Source organism: Camelus dromedarius, chromosome 3 (assembly GCF_036321535.1).
Source record: "Camelus dromedarius isolate mCamDro1 chromosome 3, mCamDro1.pat, whole genome shotgun sequence".
In the NCBI taxonomy this organism is placed as follows: Eukaryota; Metazoa; Chordata; class Mammalia; order Artiodactyla; family Camelidae; genus Camelus; species Camelus dromedarius.
In genome coordinates, this window is record NC_087438.1 from 114,097,434 (window position 1) to 114,112,658 (window position 15,225).

At 52.1% G+C, this 15,225-nt stretch overlaps 1 protein-coding gene, 1 long non-coding RNA gene and 2 other non-coding genes across 5 annotated transcripts; 3 read left to right on the forward strand and 1 right to left on the reverse strand.

Moving 5' to 3' along the window:
* Positions 1 to 25: 25 nt before the first annotated feature.
* On the forward strand, positions 26 to 5,761 carry LOC105104209 (uncharacterized). The gene is made up of 2 exons (XR_004135979.2): positions 26 to 209; positions 5,386 to 5,761. It is a non-coding gene; the product is annotated as an uncharacterized LOC105104209 (long non-coding RNA).
* On the reverse strand, positions 2,077 to 11,616 carry TRIM7 (tripartite motif containing 7). 2 transcript variants are annotated; one of them, XM_010997891.3, is made up of 7 exons: positions 11,012 to 11,616; positions 10,000 to 10,095; positions 6,971 to 7,201; positions 6,286 to 6,308; positions 5,883 to 5,998; positions 5,367 to 5,402; positions 2,077 to 3,836 (listed from the first exon to the last, which is right to left on the reverse strand). In XM_010997891.3, the coding sequence occupies exons 1-7, from the start codon at positions 11,516 to 11,518 to the stop codon at positions 3,325 to 3,327; spliced, it is 1,521 nt and encodes a 506-aa protein (XP_010996193.1). In that variant the 5' UTR covers positions 11,519 to 11,616; the 3' UTR covers positions 2,077 to 3,324. The 2 variants fall into 2 exon arrangements, with proteins under 2 accessions (XP_010996193.1, XP_031305314.1); XM_031449454.2 differs by lacking the exon at positions 11,012 to 11,616 and adding an exon at positions 7,478 to 7,549 and having other exon boundaries at positions 10,000 to 10,097.
* Positions 11,617 to 13,567: 1,951 nt separating this feature from the next.
* TRNAA-UGC (transfer RNA alanine (anticodon UGC)) lies at positions 13,568 to 13,639 on the forward strand. Its single transcript has one exon. It is a non-coding gene; the product is annotated as a tRNA-Ala (tRNA).
* Positions 13,640 to 14,099: 460 nt separating this feature from the next.
* Positions 14,100 to 14,172, forward strand: TRNAK-CUU (transfer RNA lysine (anticodon CUU)). The gene has a single exon. It is a non-coding gene; the product is annotated as a tRNA-Lys (tRNA).
* Positions 14,173 to 15,225: the final 1,053 nt, after the last annotated feature.

Sequence of the window (15,225 nt, forward strand, 5' to 3'; positions counted from 1 at the left end):
AACGTTGCCGCGCAGCCGCAGACCATCACAAGGAGGAGCTAAGCGGCGAAAGGTGGGTCGACGTCCCCGGGCAACTGTGAGCTGTGTCCGGCTGCCGCTGCCTCACTTGCGGCGTCAGTAAGTGTCAGCGCCGTAAGCTGAGCTACAAATCCTGGGAAAGAGCCCGGCGAAGAGAAGGCGGGAGCTGCGCGCGCGGACGGGCAGAGGCTGTGAGCGATCGGGTGACGGCGGGGGCGCCGCGGGCGGGGGCCGGGCCTCCGATAGGCGGAGTCGGTGGAGGGCCCCGGGGATGGAGCGGGGTCCGGGCGAAGACTCGGAGGGAGGGGTCCGCCGCTTACTGCGTACGAGAGTAGGGGTCCGAGGTCAGGGCACTGAGGGAGGGGTTAGAGGACGGGTGTCAATAGGCCTGTCCTGAGAGGAATCCAGATCTGAGCTGGTAAGATGGGCAGGTGGAGATCAGGAGGGAAAGGTTGGTGGAGGATGGGGAGGAAATCAGAAGGACTGGATCGGGACTGGAAGCTCCTGGCCCCTACCGCAACTTGAAGCAAATTAGGAAAAGGCAGCCTTTAGGACCTGTCTTGGACTTTGGGGGAGCTGGCTCCGTCAGGGCCCCCAAAAGGACCCACGAGGTAAAGGGCAGGGAGAGAGATGGAGAATCCAGGTGAGGGAACGGGAGCTCTAGCCTGGCAAAGGTGAGAAAGTGGCAGCAGTAGTTGGTGGACCTTGGTCCGGTGGCCCAACCTGCCCTTTGGTCCTTGCAAAGCCAGATGACTTAGGTCACTGGGTCACCAGGCCATAGAAAGGTCCCTGGTGACCTCCAGTCTGGATGCTGAGGAGCGGTGTGACAGTCTGGTGTCAGGGATGTGGGTTCTTCTGTCTCAGCAGCTCAGGAGGATCTAAGACCAGTTAAGGGGTGGAGTCAAGAGGACTAGAGTTAGGCCAGCCGTTGCTCTCAGAGGCCCAGAGATCTTATGATGGTCAAAGGATGAGAGGAAAAATCACACATGCAGGCATACTCTCACACCTAAGTCATCCTTGTGACATCCTAAGTCACTGCACCACCCTGGTGACGAAGAGTAATCTCTCACAGTCCACATGGAGTTGTTATGTAACTGTTGTTACATCTCTTCAGATATATGGATATCTACGTAGTCATTCTACAAACTCTGATAGACACACAGTCACATTAACAACACAAAAGCTGAAAATATACACACAGACAGCCACCCCTGCAGTGCCCAGACCTGACCCACGAGGCACCTCACCAGTCACCCTACCTTCTGTGACCTGTGATGTGTTGCAGTATTTCAGCGCGGTTGTTAGATGATATAATGGGAATTGTGATACTCAATCCAAAAGCCATATAAGCCCAGATAACATTGGGGCTTGATGATAATATCCGGCAATTTAATTAGTAAATGAATGTTAGAAATGGATTTTCCTTGTGGAAATCAGTGATATTCAGATACGTGGATTGGCTACAATGTTCGAGAGCCACTCTCCATGTATGAGCAAAACAAAGGATTCACCTTCTGGAATGCTGCTGTAGGCTGGATGATTAAATGTTCCTGTCCCGAGCCCCTAAGACCCTCGTATGCAAAGTGTGCTTGAAGCATCTCAGGGACAGACCACGGAAACTCCATGATGCTTGCAGACCAGACTGTTGGATGATCACTGTCCCTGCATGTCAACATGTCCATCTAAACAATCTGTGCGGGACAGAATTAAGTCTGAGACTGGCTTTCATATAGCTGGGTAGCCAGGTAGTGGGAGAAGGAAACATTTGTCCCTCACCTAAATATGGGGTGGCTAGTATTTTACAACAAATCAATAATAGGTTATGACCATACTGATGTAGGTCTGTTTGCACCTAAACCTATGTGTGTGCTCCTAATTGCCCTCTCCAAAATCCACGTTCCCCCCGCCCCCATCCCTGAAGTCCGAGATGTAAACTCACTTGCACAGTCCTCACATGCATAAACACACATACTCACCATCTGGCAGAAACCCTTGCTCATAATTGTGTTCCTCCATTCAGACTGAGGGAGTTAAGAATGAGCCAAGGCACCCTAGAAATGAGCTCACAGTCTGTATTTGCATCTCCCCATCCCCCTCTCCTGGGACCACTAAGAAGGGAACAGCCCATCTCTACCCTCCCAAAAGCCCAGCCATATAGAAGCTGGGGAACAATTAGCCAAGGGAATAACACCCACCAAGGCACAGGGCTGAGCAGTCCTTGGCACCAAGGTCCTCTGCTGTTGGCATACATTTGGGAAGCTCCAGGAAGGGTCGGTCAGGGGCATGCCTGTGCCCCCTACATTTCCATGCTGGTGTTAGTTGCTTCTGTAAAATTATAATTGCTGTCTTGTGTTTCAAAACTCCAGAATCTTTGGTCTCCTTACCCAAGGGAGACTGTACTTTGGCACTTGAAAAGGGTTTAGGCAAACGTGAGAACATGAGGCTGTCACTGTGGCCAAGGATGTACATGTCACCAAGCTAAGGGGTGTTGGACGGTAGCAATGCATATATGCTGCTGTCCTGGGCTCTTCCCTCATGTACAGATCAAGGATCTCCTTCCAGTTCTGGCCCAGACTCTCCTCTAAGCTGGGAGTACAGTGCTTCTCCCTGAGTAGACTTCAACAGGCCAGCCAGATCCAGGTCTCTGAAGCCAGAGCTGGCAGGTGACAAGAAGGCAAAGCAGACGTGATCATGAACCTGGCTGGCCCGGCAGGAACCTGCATCCTTGTAACTGAGGACAGCACAGAACCAGGGCTTGCTGTTGTTCAACAAACTTCTGAAATGATCCTCTTGGCTCAGTGATTCTGTAGCAGAAGTCACCTTTCCTCGCTGAGTCATGCATGCAGAGAATGGAAGCCAGGCACCCACCACGTTTCCAGGGGACCTTCCCAGCTGCCCAAGTCGAGATTTCCAAAAGTGAGCGTAGGTAGATCATGGAGCCAGAGGCCTTGCTGAGCTGGGGCAGTGATAGGAAGCACCTGTGTCAGGAGCTGGGCTCCTGTCCTTATTCACCTCCGCCTCCTCACTGCTCAGGCCAAATCTACAGGCCTAGGACAGGCAGAGGACAGGCCTGGAGGGTCCAAGGCATCTCTTCTGCTCTATTGACCTCGGAGCCCTTTCCCCAGCCGCCCACTCTCAGGTCTTTGATGTTGTGGTCTGCAGAAGCCCTTCTAAAAGCAGCCTGGGGCAAGAGTCTGGAGGGCAGACCCAAAGTGACCAGGAGGCTCCATCAGAGGACCACATCCTACCCACAGGCAGCCAGGACTAGGAGGAGGTCACCCACTGGCAGGCCAGGCAACGCCCCCCTCAAGGCCAGATTCGCAAGTAGGTGCCTGTGGAGCAGACAGAGAAAAGGGGAAACACGCGCTCTTGGAAGTTGACGCGGAAGGTGTAGATGTGACGCATGTCCTCTGCGGCGTAGAAGGACACGGCCCCCACCTCCAGGTCCAGGGCCACCCGCACGCGGGACAGGTGCCCACAGCTGAGGGGCGTCCGCTCGGGGCTGGTCACCGCCCAGTACTGCCCGCTGTTGAGCTGCAGCGCCCAGACGCCCTCCTCGGGGGTGAAGGGCGTGAGGCCCTTGCGGCGCACGCTCTCCCGGGCCACCCCGAAGGCCCAGCCATCCTTGGAGCCCACTTCCACCTCCCAGTGGTGCCGCCCGGACGAGAAGCCACACGACGCCAGGACCCGAGTGTTGGTGTCGAAGCGGCGCGGGTGGCTGGGCAGGTCCTGGGCCCGCTGTCCAAGACGCACGCTCTTAAGATCCAGAGAGAGGATGAGCCGGGGGTTGGCCGTGTCCGGGTCCAAGGTCAGCTCCACTGTAGGGGGGCGGGGTGGGGGGGGTGGAGAGACACAGAGAGATGTCCCAAGCAAGCTCCTCGCACAGCTCCCGCCCCCCTGTTATTGATCCCCCCAACCCCCCCACCCTCCCCACCCCCGTTCAACAAGTACGTGTTGAAATCAAACAAATACATTTAATGGCCCTGAGTTGGATCGTGATTCAAACAGATCGACAAATGCAACTGAAAAGACAATTGGATTTTGGACACTAGATACTGGAAGGAATCACTAAGTTTTTACTTATGATGATGGTTTTGTGTTTACGGTTTTTTAAAAGAAAAAAGTCTCTCTCTTTGGAGACAACATACTGAGATATTTATGGAAATGACAGTTATCTGTGATTTGCTCCAAAATAATCCAGTGGGCAGAAGTGGGGAGGGGTGTTTATGAAAAATACTAGCGAGAGTCAGCAATTGCTAAAGGTGATGGGTACCTAATACTTGATACGCTCTCCTCCATACTTTAGTGTATGTTTGAACTTTTCCATAATAGATAGTTAAAATATGCACACTTGTTGTACGTACTACTATGTTCCGGGTCTGTTCAAAGCCCTGAGAATCCCACAGTGGAGTATCCCTGCCCTCCTGTAGCTTCCTTCCTCAGGGGAGAGGGAGGAGAGACAAAAAATGATAGAGGAATCAGGAGAGCAGACTGCAGTTTCAACTAGAGGGTCCAGGGAAGGCCTCACTGAAAAGGTACCTTTGAGAAAAGACATAAAGGAGACGAGGGAACCAGACATGTGGCTGTCTAGGGGAAGGATGTTCCAGCCCCAGGCATAGCCAGTGCAGTGCAAAGGCCCTGAGGTAGGTATGTGCTTGGTGCATTCCAGGAACAGCAAGGAGGGTGTGTGGCTGCACAGAGTGAACTAGGGGAAAAGTGTGCAGTGAGGCCAGATCCTGTGGGGCCTTGAAGACCACAGTGAGGACTCCAGCCTTTACTGAGTAAGGGGGAGGGGGGCTGTCGCACAGTTCTGGGCAGAGGAGGGATGTAGTCTGACTCAATTGGTTTAGATTCTTCCCAGGTGAAGTCTGATTTAGCTCAGCCATCAGCGTCAGGAATATGTGCTCTCCCCTCCCGACTCCTCCTCCACTTGGATCTCACGCTCGCTAAGAACCACCTCCCTTCCTGTCTTCAGTCCCCTCCTGCTTCCCCTGACCCCTGCACACAACCCCTGTCCCCAGGAGAGGTCTCCATCTGTCTGGGAGTGGGGACAGGGAAGAGAGGCTGGTCCAGGTGACCGACAAGCCCTCCCCCCTCATCTAAATACCCCAACGTGCAGGGCACTCCTGCTCCCGACCGACCCAGAGCTTCTAAGCCTAGAGGCCTCACTGTGGCCTCAGGGGATCCGAATTGGGAGGATGAGGGAGAAAGGGCAGCAGATGGCAGCGCTGCTGAGGTGGATGGGCAGAAGGAACCAACCACGCCCAGAACCCAGGGAGACAGTCACTGGAGGGGAGCGGATCTCTATGCGGCCAAGTGACAGATACTCACTACAATAACCATCCTACCTTTTTCCTCTTTCTCCAGCTCTCCCCGGAGATCTTCTGAGAAGGAGAAACAAAGCAGCATGTGCATGAATGACATGGGAGACTTCTCTCTGGCAATGACAGTGGCACCAGCTCCCCGCTGGCTCACTCACTCCCCAGATCCCTTGAGTTGACGGGCAGGCGCTGAGCCAAGCATGGCAATGGGGAGAGGCCAGTATTCTTGCTCTTTCTCTCCCACCTCGCCCTCTTCTGCCTGGAGCCATTCTGAGCTGAGTTCTCCTTCCTCATCCCCCTTTCTGCCCCCAGTGCCCCTCTATCCATCTGTCCCCAGGGGAAGCTTCATGCCCTGGGGTAGAGGTGGGGTTTCTAAATAAATTAGTCGCCAAGACCTGCCCGGGTCAATCTGGCCTTTGACACACCCTTGTCACTGTTTTATCACACAGCTTCTGGAAAGGCACATCCTCCGGACCCCAACCCACCAGAAACACACCGCCACCACCAGCACTGCATGGCCCAGCCCCCCACACAGGCCCCTACCTTTGAATTTCTTGAGCAGCCCCTTTAAGACAAAGGTCTTGAGGGAAACATTCCAGACTTTATTCTTCATCTCCGAAGAGACTGTGGTTGGCTTGGGGGCAGGCACATTGCTGCATCTGCGGGACAAGGACCCTGAGGAAGGCTCACAAACAAGGTCCCGCTCCCACTGGGCTGTGACAGTTAGGACAGTGAGGTTGTCTGGGTGGGGAGATGTGGAAAAGGAGAGCTTGACCTTGTGCTGGAATACCCACGGCCAGGCAGCAAACGTTTGCCTCAGAAGGTAGCCAGGTAAAGCAGTAGGGGGTGGGGACCAGGAGGTGAGAGGTCAGAGGTGGGGAATGAAGAGAGAGAGCTCAGTGGAAAAGAAGAGCCAGAGGCCCAGGGAATTGTTAGGTCCACTCACCTGCTTAGTGTGGTTTTGAATTCCTGGAAAGAAAGATGAGAGAAAACTAAATCAGCCCTGGGTAACCTCTATTCACCTTTGAGAAAATAAAATTGGCCCCTTGCCCTGCTTCCAGAGAAACAAGCAAGAAGCAGGGGTATCACTACCCCACCTCCCACCACTGCCTGCAGGGGCCCCAGGTGGCAATGGCTTCCCGATGTGGCTGGCCACTCAATGTCTCATCAACAAGGTAGACCCCCTCAGCCCTGCCCACACCTCTGCAAATGCTCCCGTCATCATAGAATCGTCATCACGGGAGCCAAGTGCTAGGACCCAGCGTTGCCTCTGCTTTCAGCATCACCCAAGACAAGTGACAGCCCTTAAGGCAACAACTGGTCACTCAGACCAGTGTCTTTTAAATGACCATTCTTAACCCATTTGTGACTTGAGAAGTTTATTTATTGTCACAGGTGTGTGACAAAAATAGAATACATTGATTAAGATACATTATGTGGATCATGGTTAAGAAAGTTTTATCACATCTCCTTAGGCCTCTAACCGCAGGAAAATCTGGGCTCCTCTTTCCAGTCCCCTTTGGCTCCAGATTGTGGGATTCTACTAAACTCATAGGGGTATGACTCTGTTCTCGTTCCATTCTTGATGTCTTAGGATAAATGACTCATACCTCTGGCTGAGCCAGACTCACCTGGAGAAAGTCAAGGTCGGGCTTGCAAGTTGTCTCCTGGATCTGGCTGCTGAGCTTGGAGAGCTGGGCGATCTCGCTCCCGAGCTGGGCCAGGTTCTCATTCTGCTTCTGCGTCACCTCCCGGGACAGCTCCTCCAGGCGGCCCAGGAGCCGGCCCTCCTGCTCCACCAGGAAGGCCCGCAGAGCCTGGAACTCCGCCCCCACCTTCTCTCGCTCGGCTGCCATCTGCTTCTGTCCCAGGAGGAGAAGGGAAAGGGGGGAGAGGATGGGGCCATTGAGACACCATATGTGGACAGGACCCAGGGCAAGGTTCCAGCCCCCTCACTGCTCAGGGCTCAGAGACTCACCCACACATGTCCACCATGCCCACACTCTAAGTTTCAGATCCCAATTCTGAGCACACAGCAGCCTCAATGTGTGCTTTTTTCCCTTCCCCTGTCACAGATGCACCCATGTGTCTCTTCAGATCTGGGCTCTCCCACCAACTTAGGGCAACTTCAAACTCACCCTGGACCCACCCAAGGCTGCAGTTTCCTCATTTGAAAAGTGGGAGGGATGCATTAGTAGCTCCTGCAGTCACTGTAAGAATTAAACTACGGTCACTTTTACTTCCCCAAACACATTTACGTTGTGTTAAAAACAAAACAAGGCAACAGGCCCAAAGTGGAGTTGCTTATGCCAAGCCCCATGTCACCAAACTAAGACTTAATTAGAGTTTCAGTTCTCCTATAAGTGTCATCTTAAACCAGCCAAAAATGAATCGCCTCCAATTAGTGTTTGTTCAGTAATCTGCCTGACAAGCCCCTGTCATCCCTGCAGCAAACTTGCAATAATCTATTGCTTTTTTGCCTATTACAAGTCAAGAGACCTGGGTTCAGGCCACTGCTCTCCATTCTTCAGGAAGCTGGGCAAGCAGGCAGCAGCGGCACAGGGCACTTTACAGGTGTTAACTCCCTCAATGCTGACAACAACCCAATGATGTAGGTACCGCTCTCATCCTATTTTACAGATGAGGAGACAAAGACAGAGAGGTGTACCACCAGGAAGCGGGAAGCCAGCATTTTTTTTTTAACACCTTTATTGTGGTATGATTCCTGTACGGTAAACTACACATATTTCAGATGTACAATTTGATGAATTTTGCTAGATGTGTACACCCATGAAACCACCACCACAATCAAATAGCTAACTTGTCCATCACTCCCCAAGACATGCAAATTTCAAATTCCCAATTTATCCCTTCCCACCCCCTTAAGCCCCTGGGAAGCCAGGATTCTAATCCAAGGAGTCTGACCCCAGAGTCTGAACTTCTAACAACTACAGCATATGGCCTCTCAAGGAAGTAACACAAGTGGAACAGTATTTGCCAAAATACTCTAAATCAGGGTTTCCAACCTCGGCGCTATTGATATTTGGGGCCAGATAATTCTTTGTTGTATGCGACCATCCTGTGCATTGCAGGATGTTTAAGCAGCACCCTCACCTCTGCCAGTAAACACCAGTAGCACCCCTGCCCCAGTGTTGACAACGAGAAATATCTCCAGACATTGCCAAATGTCCCCTGGGGGCCAAAAATGCCACCAGTTGAGAACGACCCCCTCTAAATGGAAAGCACATTCTCAAATGAGAGAGTGTAGCTCAAATGGTAGCGCACATGCTTAGCACTCACAAGGTCCTGGGTTCAATTCCCAGTACCTCCATTTAAGAAAAAAAAAGACCTAAACTAATAATAAGTAAGTAGACCTTAATGACCTCCTTCCACCCCTGCCAAATAGAAGTTTAAAAAAGATTCATTCTCCTTGTTACCACAGCAGCAATAGTTGTTTCATTAAGCAGGTATTTTATAATTATAAAGAATGGGGTGTGGGGAGGTGGCTGGGTGGGTGATGTGCTGGTAGAGGAAAGAGTAGAAAGTGCTAGGAATGTCATGGGGTGTGGGGTCAGAGACCATGAAGCTACTTAAGCTGTGGAAGGCCCTCTGGGTCATGGGTGTACAACATGTCATACACTTACTCCTTTTTCCAGCAGATGGACGTCTGGAGGGGTGAGAGGTGAGCTTGTGGAGGGAAGTGAATGACCAGGCAGGAAGGCCTGAGATGTGCATGGGATGCAGGAGTACCAGGTGAAGCTCAGGGTCAGGAAAGGACTCTGGGACATCTGAACTCAGAGTCCTCCCCTTCTCCCCACTCCTCTTCTTAACAGTGGTGGTGGTGGGGGGTGGTCCTCAGGTTTCTCTCCCTCCATTTTCTAATTCCAGAACTGAATAGCCCTGCCCTAACAGGCCCTAGTGGATTCTTTCATTCTCTTACATCTATTTATTGAGCTGGGAACTGAATTTTTGAGGTAGGAAATGACAGTGACCCACGTTTGCCCGCCTTAACCAAAATGAACCCAATTTCACTTTCCCCTTCCACTTCAAGGAAGACAAAATACCACCCCAAGCCATCAGGGGGTGCTGGGCACAATGGGCTCCTGAAAACCGGTCTCCAAACCTCCTGCCCTCTGCTGAATGGGGAGCAGCTCTGCCATCCCCTTCTTCACCTCCATTCCCCCTCTTCCCTAGCCTCAGTTGCAAAATTTCAAAAATTCTAAAAATGAAAAAAGTTTTTCGTAACTCCTTTGATGGTTAAATATGCCCTAGACTGACACGAGGCTGTTTATTTTTTGTTCCCACTTAATACGGATATATTTATATTTCTCCTCTGAAACATTAATGTGTTCAGTTGCAAGATGCTCCACAGACCCTAACTGGGGTGTTATGTATTACTGGGAGGACTATACATCCTGATTCACTGGGACAGTTCCAGTTTAAGCCAGCTGTTCTAAAACAATTATTTCAGCACTCCCCAAAGCCCTGATTATATAATATTACATAGTCATCCTATATAATATGCATTCCATTATATTTCTAAAATCCACTTCTGCTGTTCCACAGGCACACACTCCAAAAGCACACACATAGAGCCAGGGTGATGAGTGACCCTTTGCTGTCGCCCAGGAGGGGCCAACCTGGGGATTGCCCTGCTCACCAGGAGCTCCTTGCTCTCCTTCTCTTCGGTGGAACGAAACACCTCATAGTCATCCAGATCCTTCTTCAAGACCTTCAGCCTGGACTCCAGGAGTTCCTGCGGGAGGGTGAGAAGGGAAGCGTTTTGGGAAGAGGATTCTGGAAACCCCGATATGTGCCTTCCTGGAGACACCCAGGAGAAAGGGAAGGCCCTGTTCACTGGGGAGGAGGAGGCAGGGCTGAAGCTCTCTCTGGATGTGGCAATGGATATAGCCATTGCTGTATATAGGGGAACAGGGCAACTGCAGGGTGACTCGAAAGGGCCCAGGGTCTCACGTCCTCAAGACCATCTGTGCACAATCCACGCTGAAATGCAAGCCCCCTAGCAGCCTAACCTGCCTGGTCCTCTCTTTGCTCTCCTCACTACCATCAGAAAGCCCTCTGGGTGGGAGGGCTGGAGCAACGTAAGAGCAAAGAAAGACTAGAAGCTGTGTACCCCAGGCCTCCTCGCACACCCAGCAAGTTGGCAGGAAAGGGAAGCGCCCAGAATCGACAGCGTTGACACAACCCAGATGGCTCTCGGTGCTCTGCTCACCCAGGAGCCACCCACCCCGTTACCCCGACCTCTTGGGAAGGTCGTCCCGCTCGGTCCCAGGGGGTGAGAACGTCGAACAGAGCCACGCCCAGGGAAGGGGCTAAGAGTGGGGGTGGCGAATGCGTGGGTGTGACGGAGACGCCGCTAGAAGCCAGAGACCAACAACAACAAAAAATCTCCAAATCCGTGGGGGCATCGCGCAGACCGTGCAGAAGGGGCCCAAACGCGAGAAGGGTGGGAGTGTGGTATTGGTGGTTTGGGGTTGACAGGGAGAGCTGCGGCTCAGTCCCGGAGCCAATGCCGAGCAGCACGGGATCGGAGAAAAGAAGCAGGGGTTCGCCTGGGCCTTCCTGCTCGCCCGCCGGTCGTCTACAGTGTGTGCACGGGAATGCAGAACTGGGGGGTCCCGGGGACCTGCAGGGGTGGGCTCGGCCCTTACCTTGGCCTCCTGCACGGCCTCGTCGAGCGGCAACACGGCGTGCGCGCGGTGCTCGCGGGCGCGGTCGCACACCACGCAAATGGCACGGCCGTCGTCCTGGCAGTAGAGCTTGAGCGGTTCGCCGTGCTGCGCGCACCCGGCCGCCACCGCCTCCGGAGCCCCGCGCTCCCCGGGCGCGGCCGCTGGCAGGCTGAAGCGCCGCAGCAGTGTGGCCACCGCGGCCAGCTGCCGGTTGGGCCGCAGCTGGCCCGGGCGCGCGGGCTCGCGACACTGCGGGCAGGGCAGCGAGAAGGGCAGCGTGCGGGACGCGGAGGTGGCCCCCACGCCGGGGCGCTCCCAGCATCGCGCGATGCAGGCGCGGCAGAAGCTGTGACCGCACTCGACGGACACCGGCTCGCGGAAGAGCTCCAGGCAGATGGAGCAGGTCGCCTCGCCCTGCAGCTCTGCCGCCAGCGCCAGCGCCTCGGCCCCAGCGCCTGGGCCGGTCCGCGGACCCACCGCCGCCATGCGCGCCCTCGCGGCACCCAGGTCTGGCGGCGCCAGGGAGGCCACCTGATCCCACAGCACACGGCACGGAACGCAGCGGCCGGGGCGGTTCTCCGAGCGCCCACTCGGAGAGGAAGGGCGGGGCCGACGCCGGCTGGCTGAGACTTGAGCTGAGGGTGGGCCGGGCTGGAAAACGGGAGGGGAGGCTGCGTGTTAATGGCAGGCCGGGCGGCACAGGACGAGGGAATCTAAGTGCTGGCCAGTGCCCTGCGTTCCCGCTCTGGACCCCTCAGTCCCCCGCCTCGGCCCGCGGCCTCCTCGGTCCCGCGGCGCCTTCTCTCCGTCTCTCCCTTCGCTCGGCCTTGACGCAAGCCTTGCCTAGGCCGCCCCAGTCTGACACGGTCAGCCGTGGGAAACGGGCCGGGACAGGTGGATGCACACGCCCACCTGGGGGCCACTCTCAGTTGCCGCCCGCCGCGGACCAGGCACAGCCGGCCCGAGGGCCTGGCATCCGGACCACAGTGTCAGGTTCCCAGAGCGCAGGTTTGCTGGCTGCTCAGCTAAATTTGGAGTCTGGAAACTGGCTATTGCCTCCCAAGCGCCACCCCAAATCGTGGCATTGTATCCACCTGTCCTCTTCTCACTCCTCCTTGTTTATTCTTTATTTTTGTTTTTTAAGCAAGCAAGCAAGCATTTGCAATCAATTTCCCCACTTTATTCGGTGTTACCCACCCCCGCCCCAAACCCAGTCCTCTATTGTTTCTCCAGCTCATCTCTACCAGCCGCCGTCCAGAGCTGCCAGTATTATTTGCTTCCGTGCCCTCTCTCCTCATTCCCTCTGAAGGACACTCGGGCAGGTTTTCTTCCCAACCTCCTCAGAAACCGCTCTTGTCAAGGTCACTAGTGACCATAGCGATCGTAACCCAAAGGTGAAGGCCCCTTCTCAGGCTTCACCTTCCCTCTCCTCTGATGCTTCCTCCTTCCTGACACCCTTTCTCAGCGCCTTTCAGGACAAGCAAACCCAGGCCAGAAAAAGTTACTTAGCTGACCAAAAACGACAGATTTAATTAGTCAAAACCAACTTGCCTGATGGAATAAAAACATTAAATAACTTCGTGGGATATTAATATTCCTTAAAGCCGTCTCTTTCATTGTCTTCATGTTATTAACCTCAGCATTAAAAACGTAAGAGTGAAAAAAAACAGGGAAATAATTTGCAGGCCCCACCCCTAGTCCTCAACATCTCATTCTCTTACCCCTTCCACTGCATCATCTCCTACAATCTGGTGATCGCAACAGTTCTCTCTCCTTCTATCCCGATCCCCTGCCCTACCTTCTCCATCCAGCTTTGAGAACAATTCTGTTAAAATGTTAAGTTAGATCAGGGCCCTCTTCTCAAATCCTCCAGATTACTACATTCTCCCCCTGAACACCGGCTCTATTTCTCTCGAGCACTATTCTTCCACTGGAATGTAAGCTGTTCGAGGGAATGGACTATGTCAGTTAAGTTCACGGTTAGACCTCAATTTTTCTAAGAGCAGTTCTTAGTACGTATAATAGCGCGGGGTGAACTTTTCTTCGATTGAATTGACTTAAACGTGGCTCAAAATTCAGATAGATAGGGCAATTCACAGTGAAAGGTCTGCCCTTCGCCTACGCCCCAGTCCCCTTCCAATCTCCAGCAATGAACTTTGAAATTCTGAATTATTTTATACAAATATTAAATATTTTACCACATTCTCCCTTTTTTTTTATTATTAAACGTAGCATCCTGCACCCAGTCTTTCTTTTTTCGGTTCACAGTTCATATTTGGGCATCGTGCTGGATGACTTTCCCTTCTTTTTCCACCTCTGCCTCCAAGTATTTTTCCCGGCCCTGTGCTCCTCCAGGGCGTCCGTCGGTGGAGGTCCGCTCGCCTGGTGTCAGTAGAGGACCCTGGAACAGCTTGCAGCGCTATCCGCCAGACTTGCAGTCTCTGGGGTGTCACGGCGAGCGGATACAGACCGTCTACCCCGCGCCCAAGGCCAATAACCGACTAAGGCAGCATGGGGAAGAAAAGCAAAACAAGTGGGGATGTAGCTCAGTGGTAGAGCGCATGCTTTGCATGTATGAGGCCCCGGGTTCGATCCCCGGCATCTCCAGCGTGGGTCACGCGTTCGTATTTTTCTTTTTTCTGTCACAAGTTAAGAAATGCGCGGTGTTTCCAGAGCCCTAGGGAAAATCCGCAAAGCCTGGAGTTTGTACGGGTTGGGAGAGGTCGGCGGCAGCTCCCACTCACTCCAAGCCAAGCTCCTGACGGTACCTTTAAACTTAGGACTGAAAAATCAGAGTGAGCGTGTGGATGGCATGTTTTCATTCCACTTTGCCCCATGCGTTTTCCCAGAGACCAAAAGGGCTAGGACGCTGGCAGAATAGGGCAAGCAGAAAACGGACGTAAGTCAAAGGGACGGTTAGTCGAGCACGATCAGTCGAGCACAATGGGCAGATCAGTCTCCCAGGTTGCCAAGCACCCTTTAGTGGTCCGATCCTGTCTCAGGTAAATGCCAACTTCAAAAGTGGAGTAAGATTAAGAGAAAAATTGGAAACTCTTACTTCCACCCCGCCCGGCTAGCTCAGTCGGTAGAGCATGAGACTCTTAATCTCAGGGTCGTGGGTTCGAGCCCCACGTTGGGCGCAAGGTTCTTTTAATCATCTACCTGGATTGAAACAATTCCTTGCTCTTTCAGAAAATAACAAAAACTCCGATAATGTAAATTTATAATATGCAATACTGACTTGGTTCTTTTGCGGTTGGTTACGTCCTTCATCTATTAACAAATGAGTTTTTGAAACTGTTTAAAACGTACGTAATAAAATTTACCATTTTAATCATTTTTAAGTGCACAGTTCTGTGGCTTTAAACACATTCACATTGTTGGGCAACCATCACCACCATCCATCGCCAAACTTTTTCCTATTCCCCAACCGAAACTCTACCCAGTAAACATGAACTCCCCGTTCTATCTTTCTCCCAACCCCTGGCAACTGCCGTTCCACTTTCTGTCCCTATGACTTTGACTACTCTAGGGAGATCATATAAGAAGAATCATATAGTATTTGTCCTTTGTTGATTGGCTTATTTCACTTAGCATAATGAACATGGGTGTACTAATAGCACACTTGTTCGAATTCCTGCTTTCACTTCTTTTCGGTCTATATCTAGAAGTAGAATTGCTGATCATGTGGTATTTTTTTATGCTTAATTTTTTGTGGAATCGCCATACTACTTCCAGAGTTTGCACCACAACATGAGTATTTTAAACATCTTTTGAGTAGGTAATATACAGTACTGCTCAAAAATGGAATCACCTATAAAAATATTCAGCGAAAAGAATCTAACTTCCCTCCTTCCTCCTTAGATAACAACTTTTGTATCTGTGTACATATTCTTCGAGTTTCTTTTGATGCAAATATATTTTTATTTGCCCCTATTTTACACAAAAAGATAATTACAGCTCTGTTGCATTTTGAAGGTCTTGCCATCTCAAGACATAGAAATTTCCCTGTTTTTGCAGCTGCATAATATTCCACTGTAGATGAATCCTAGTTTGTTTAACAGATCATACTGATGGATATTTATAGTTTACACTCTCTTTTATTATAATCAATACTGCAGTTAATAAGCATGTAGCACTGTCATTTTACACTTTTGTCTTATATCTGTGCAGCAAAATTCCCAGACATGAGT

Bases quoted from the DNA above. Each gene is read 5' to 3' on its own strand.
- TRIM7 (XM_010997891.3), bottom strand. From the start codon at position 11,518: ATGGCGGCGGTGGGTCCGCGGACCGGCCCAGGCGCTGGGGCCGAGGCG. The intron at 7,202-9,999 runs GTGAGCAGGGCA...CTCCTGGGACAG, and splicing joins AGGAGAGCAAGGAGCTCCTG to AAGCAGATGGCAGCCGAGCG. The intron at 6,309-6,970 runs GTGAGTCTGGCT...CTTTCTTTCCAG, and splicing joins CCGACCTTGACTTTCTCCAG to GAATTCAAAACCACACTAAG.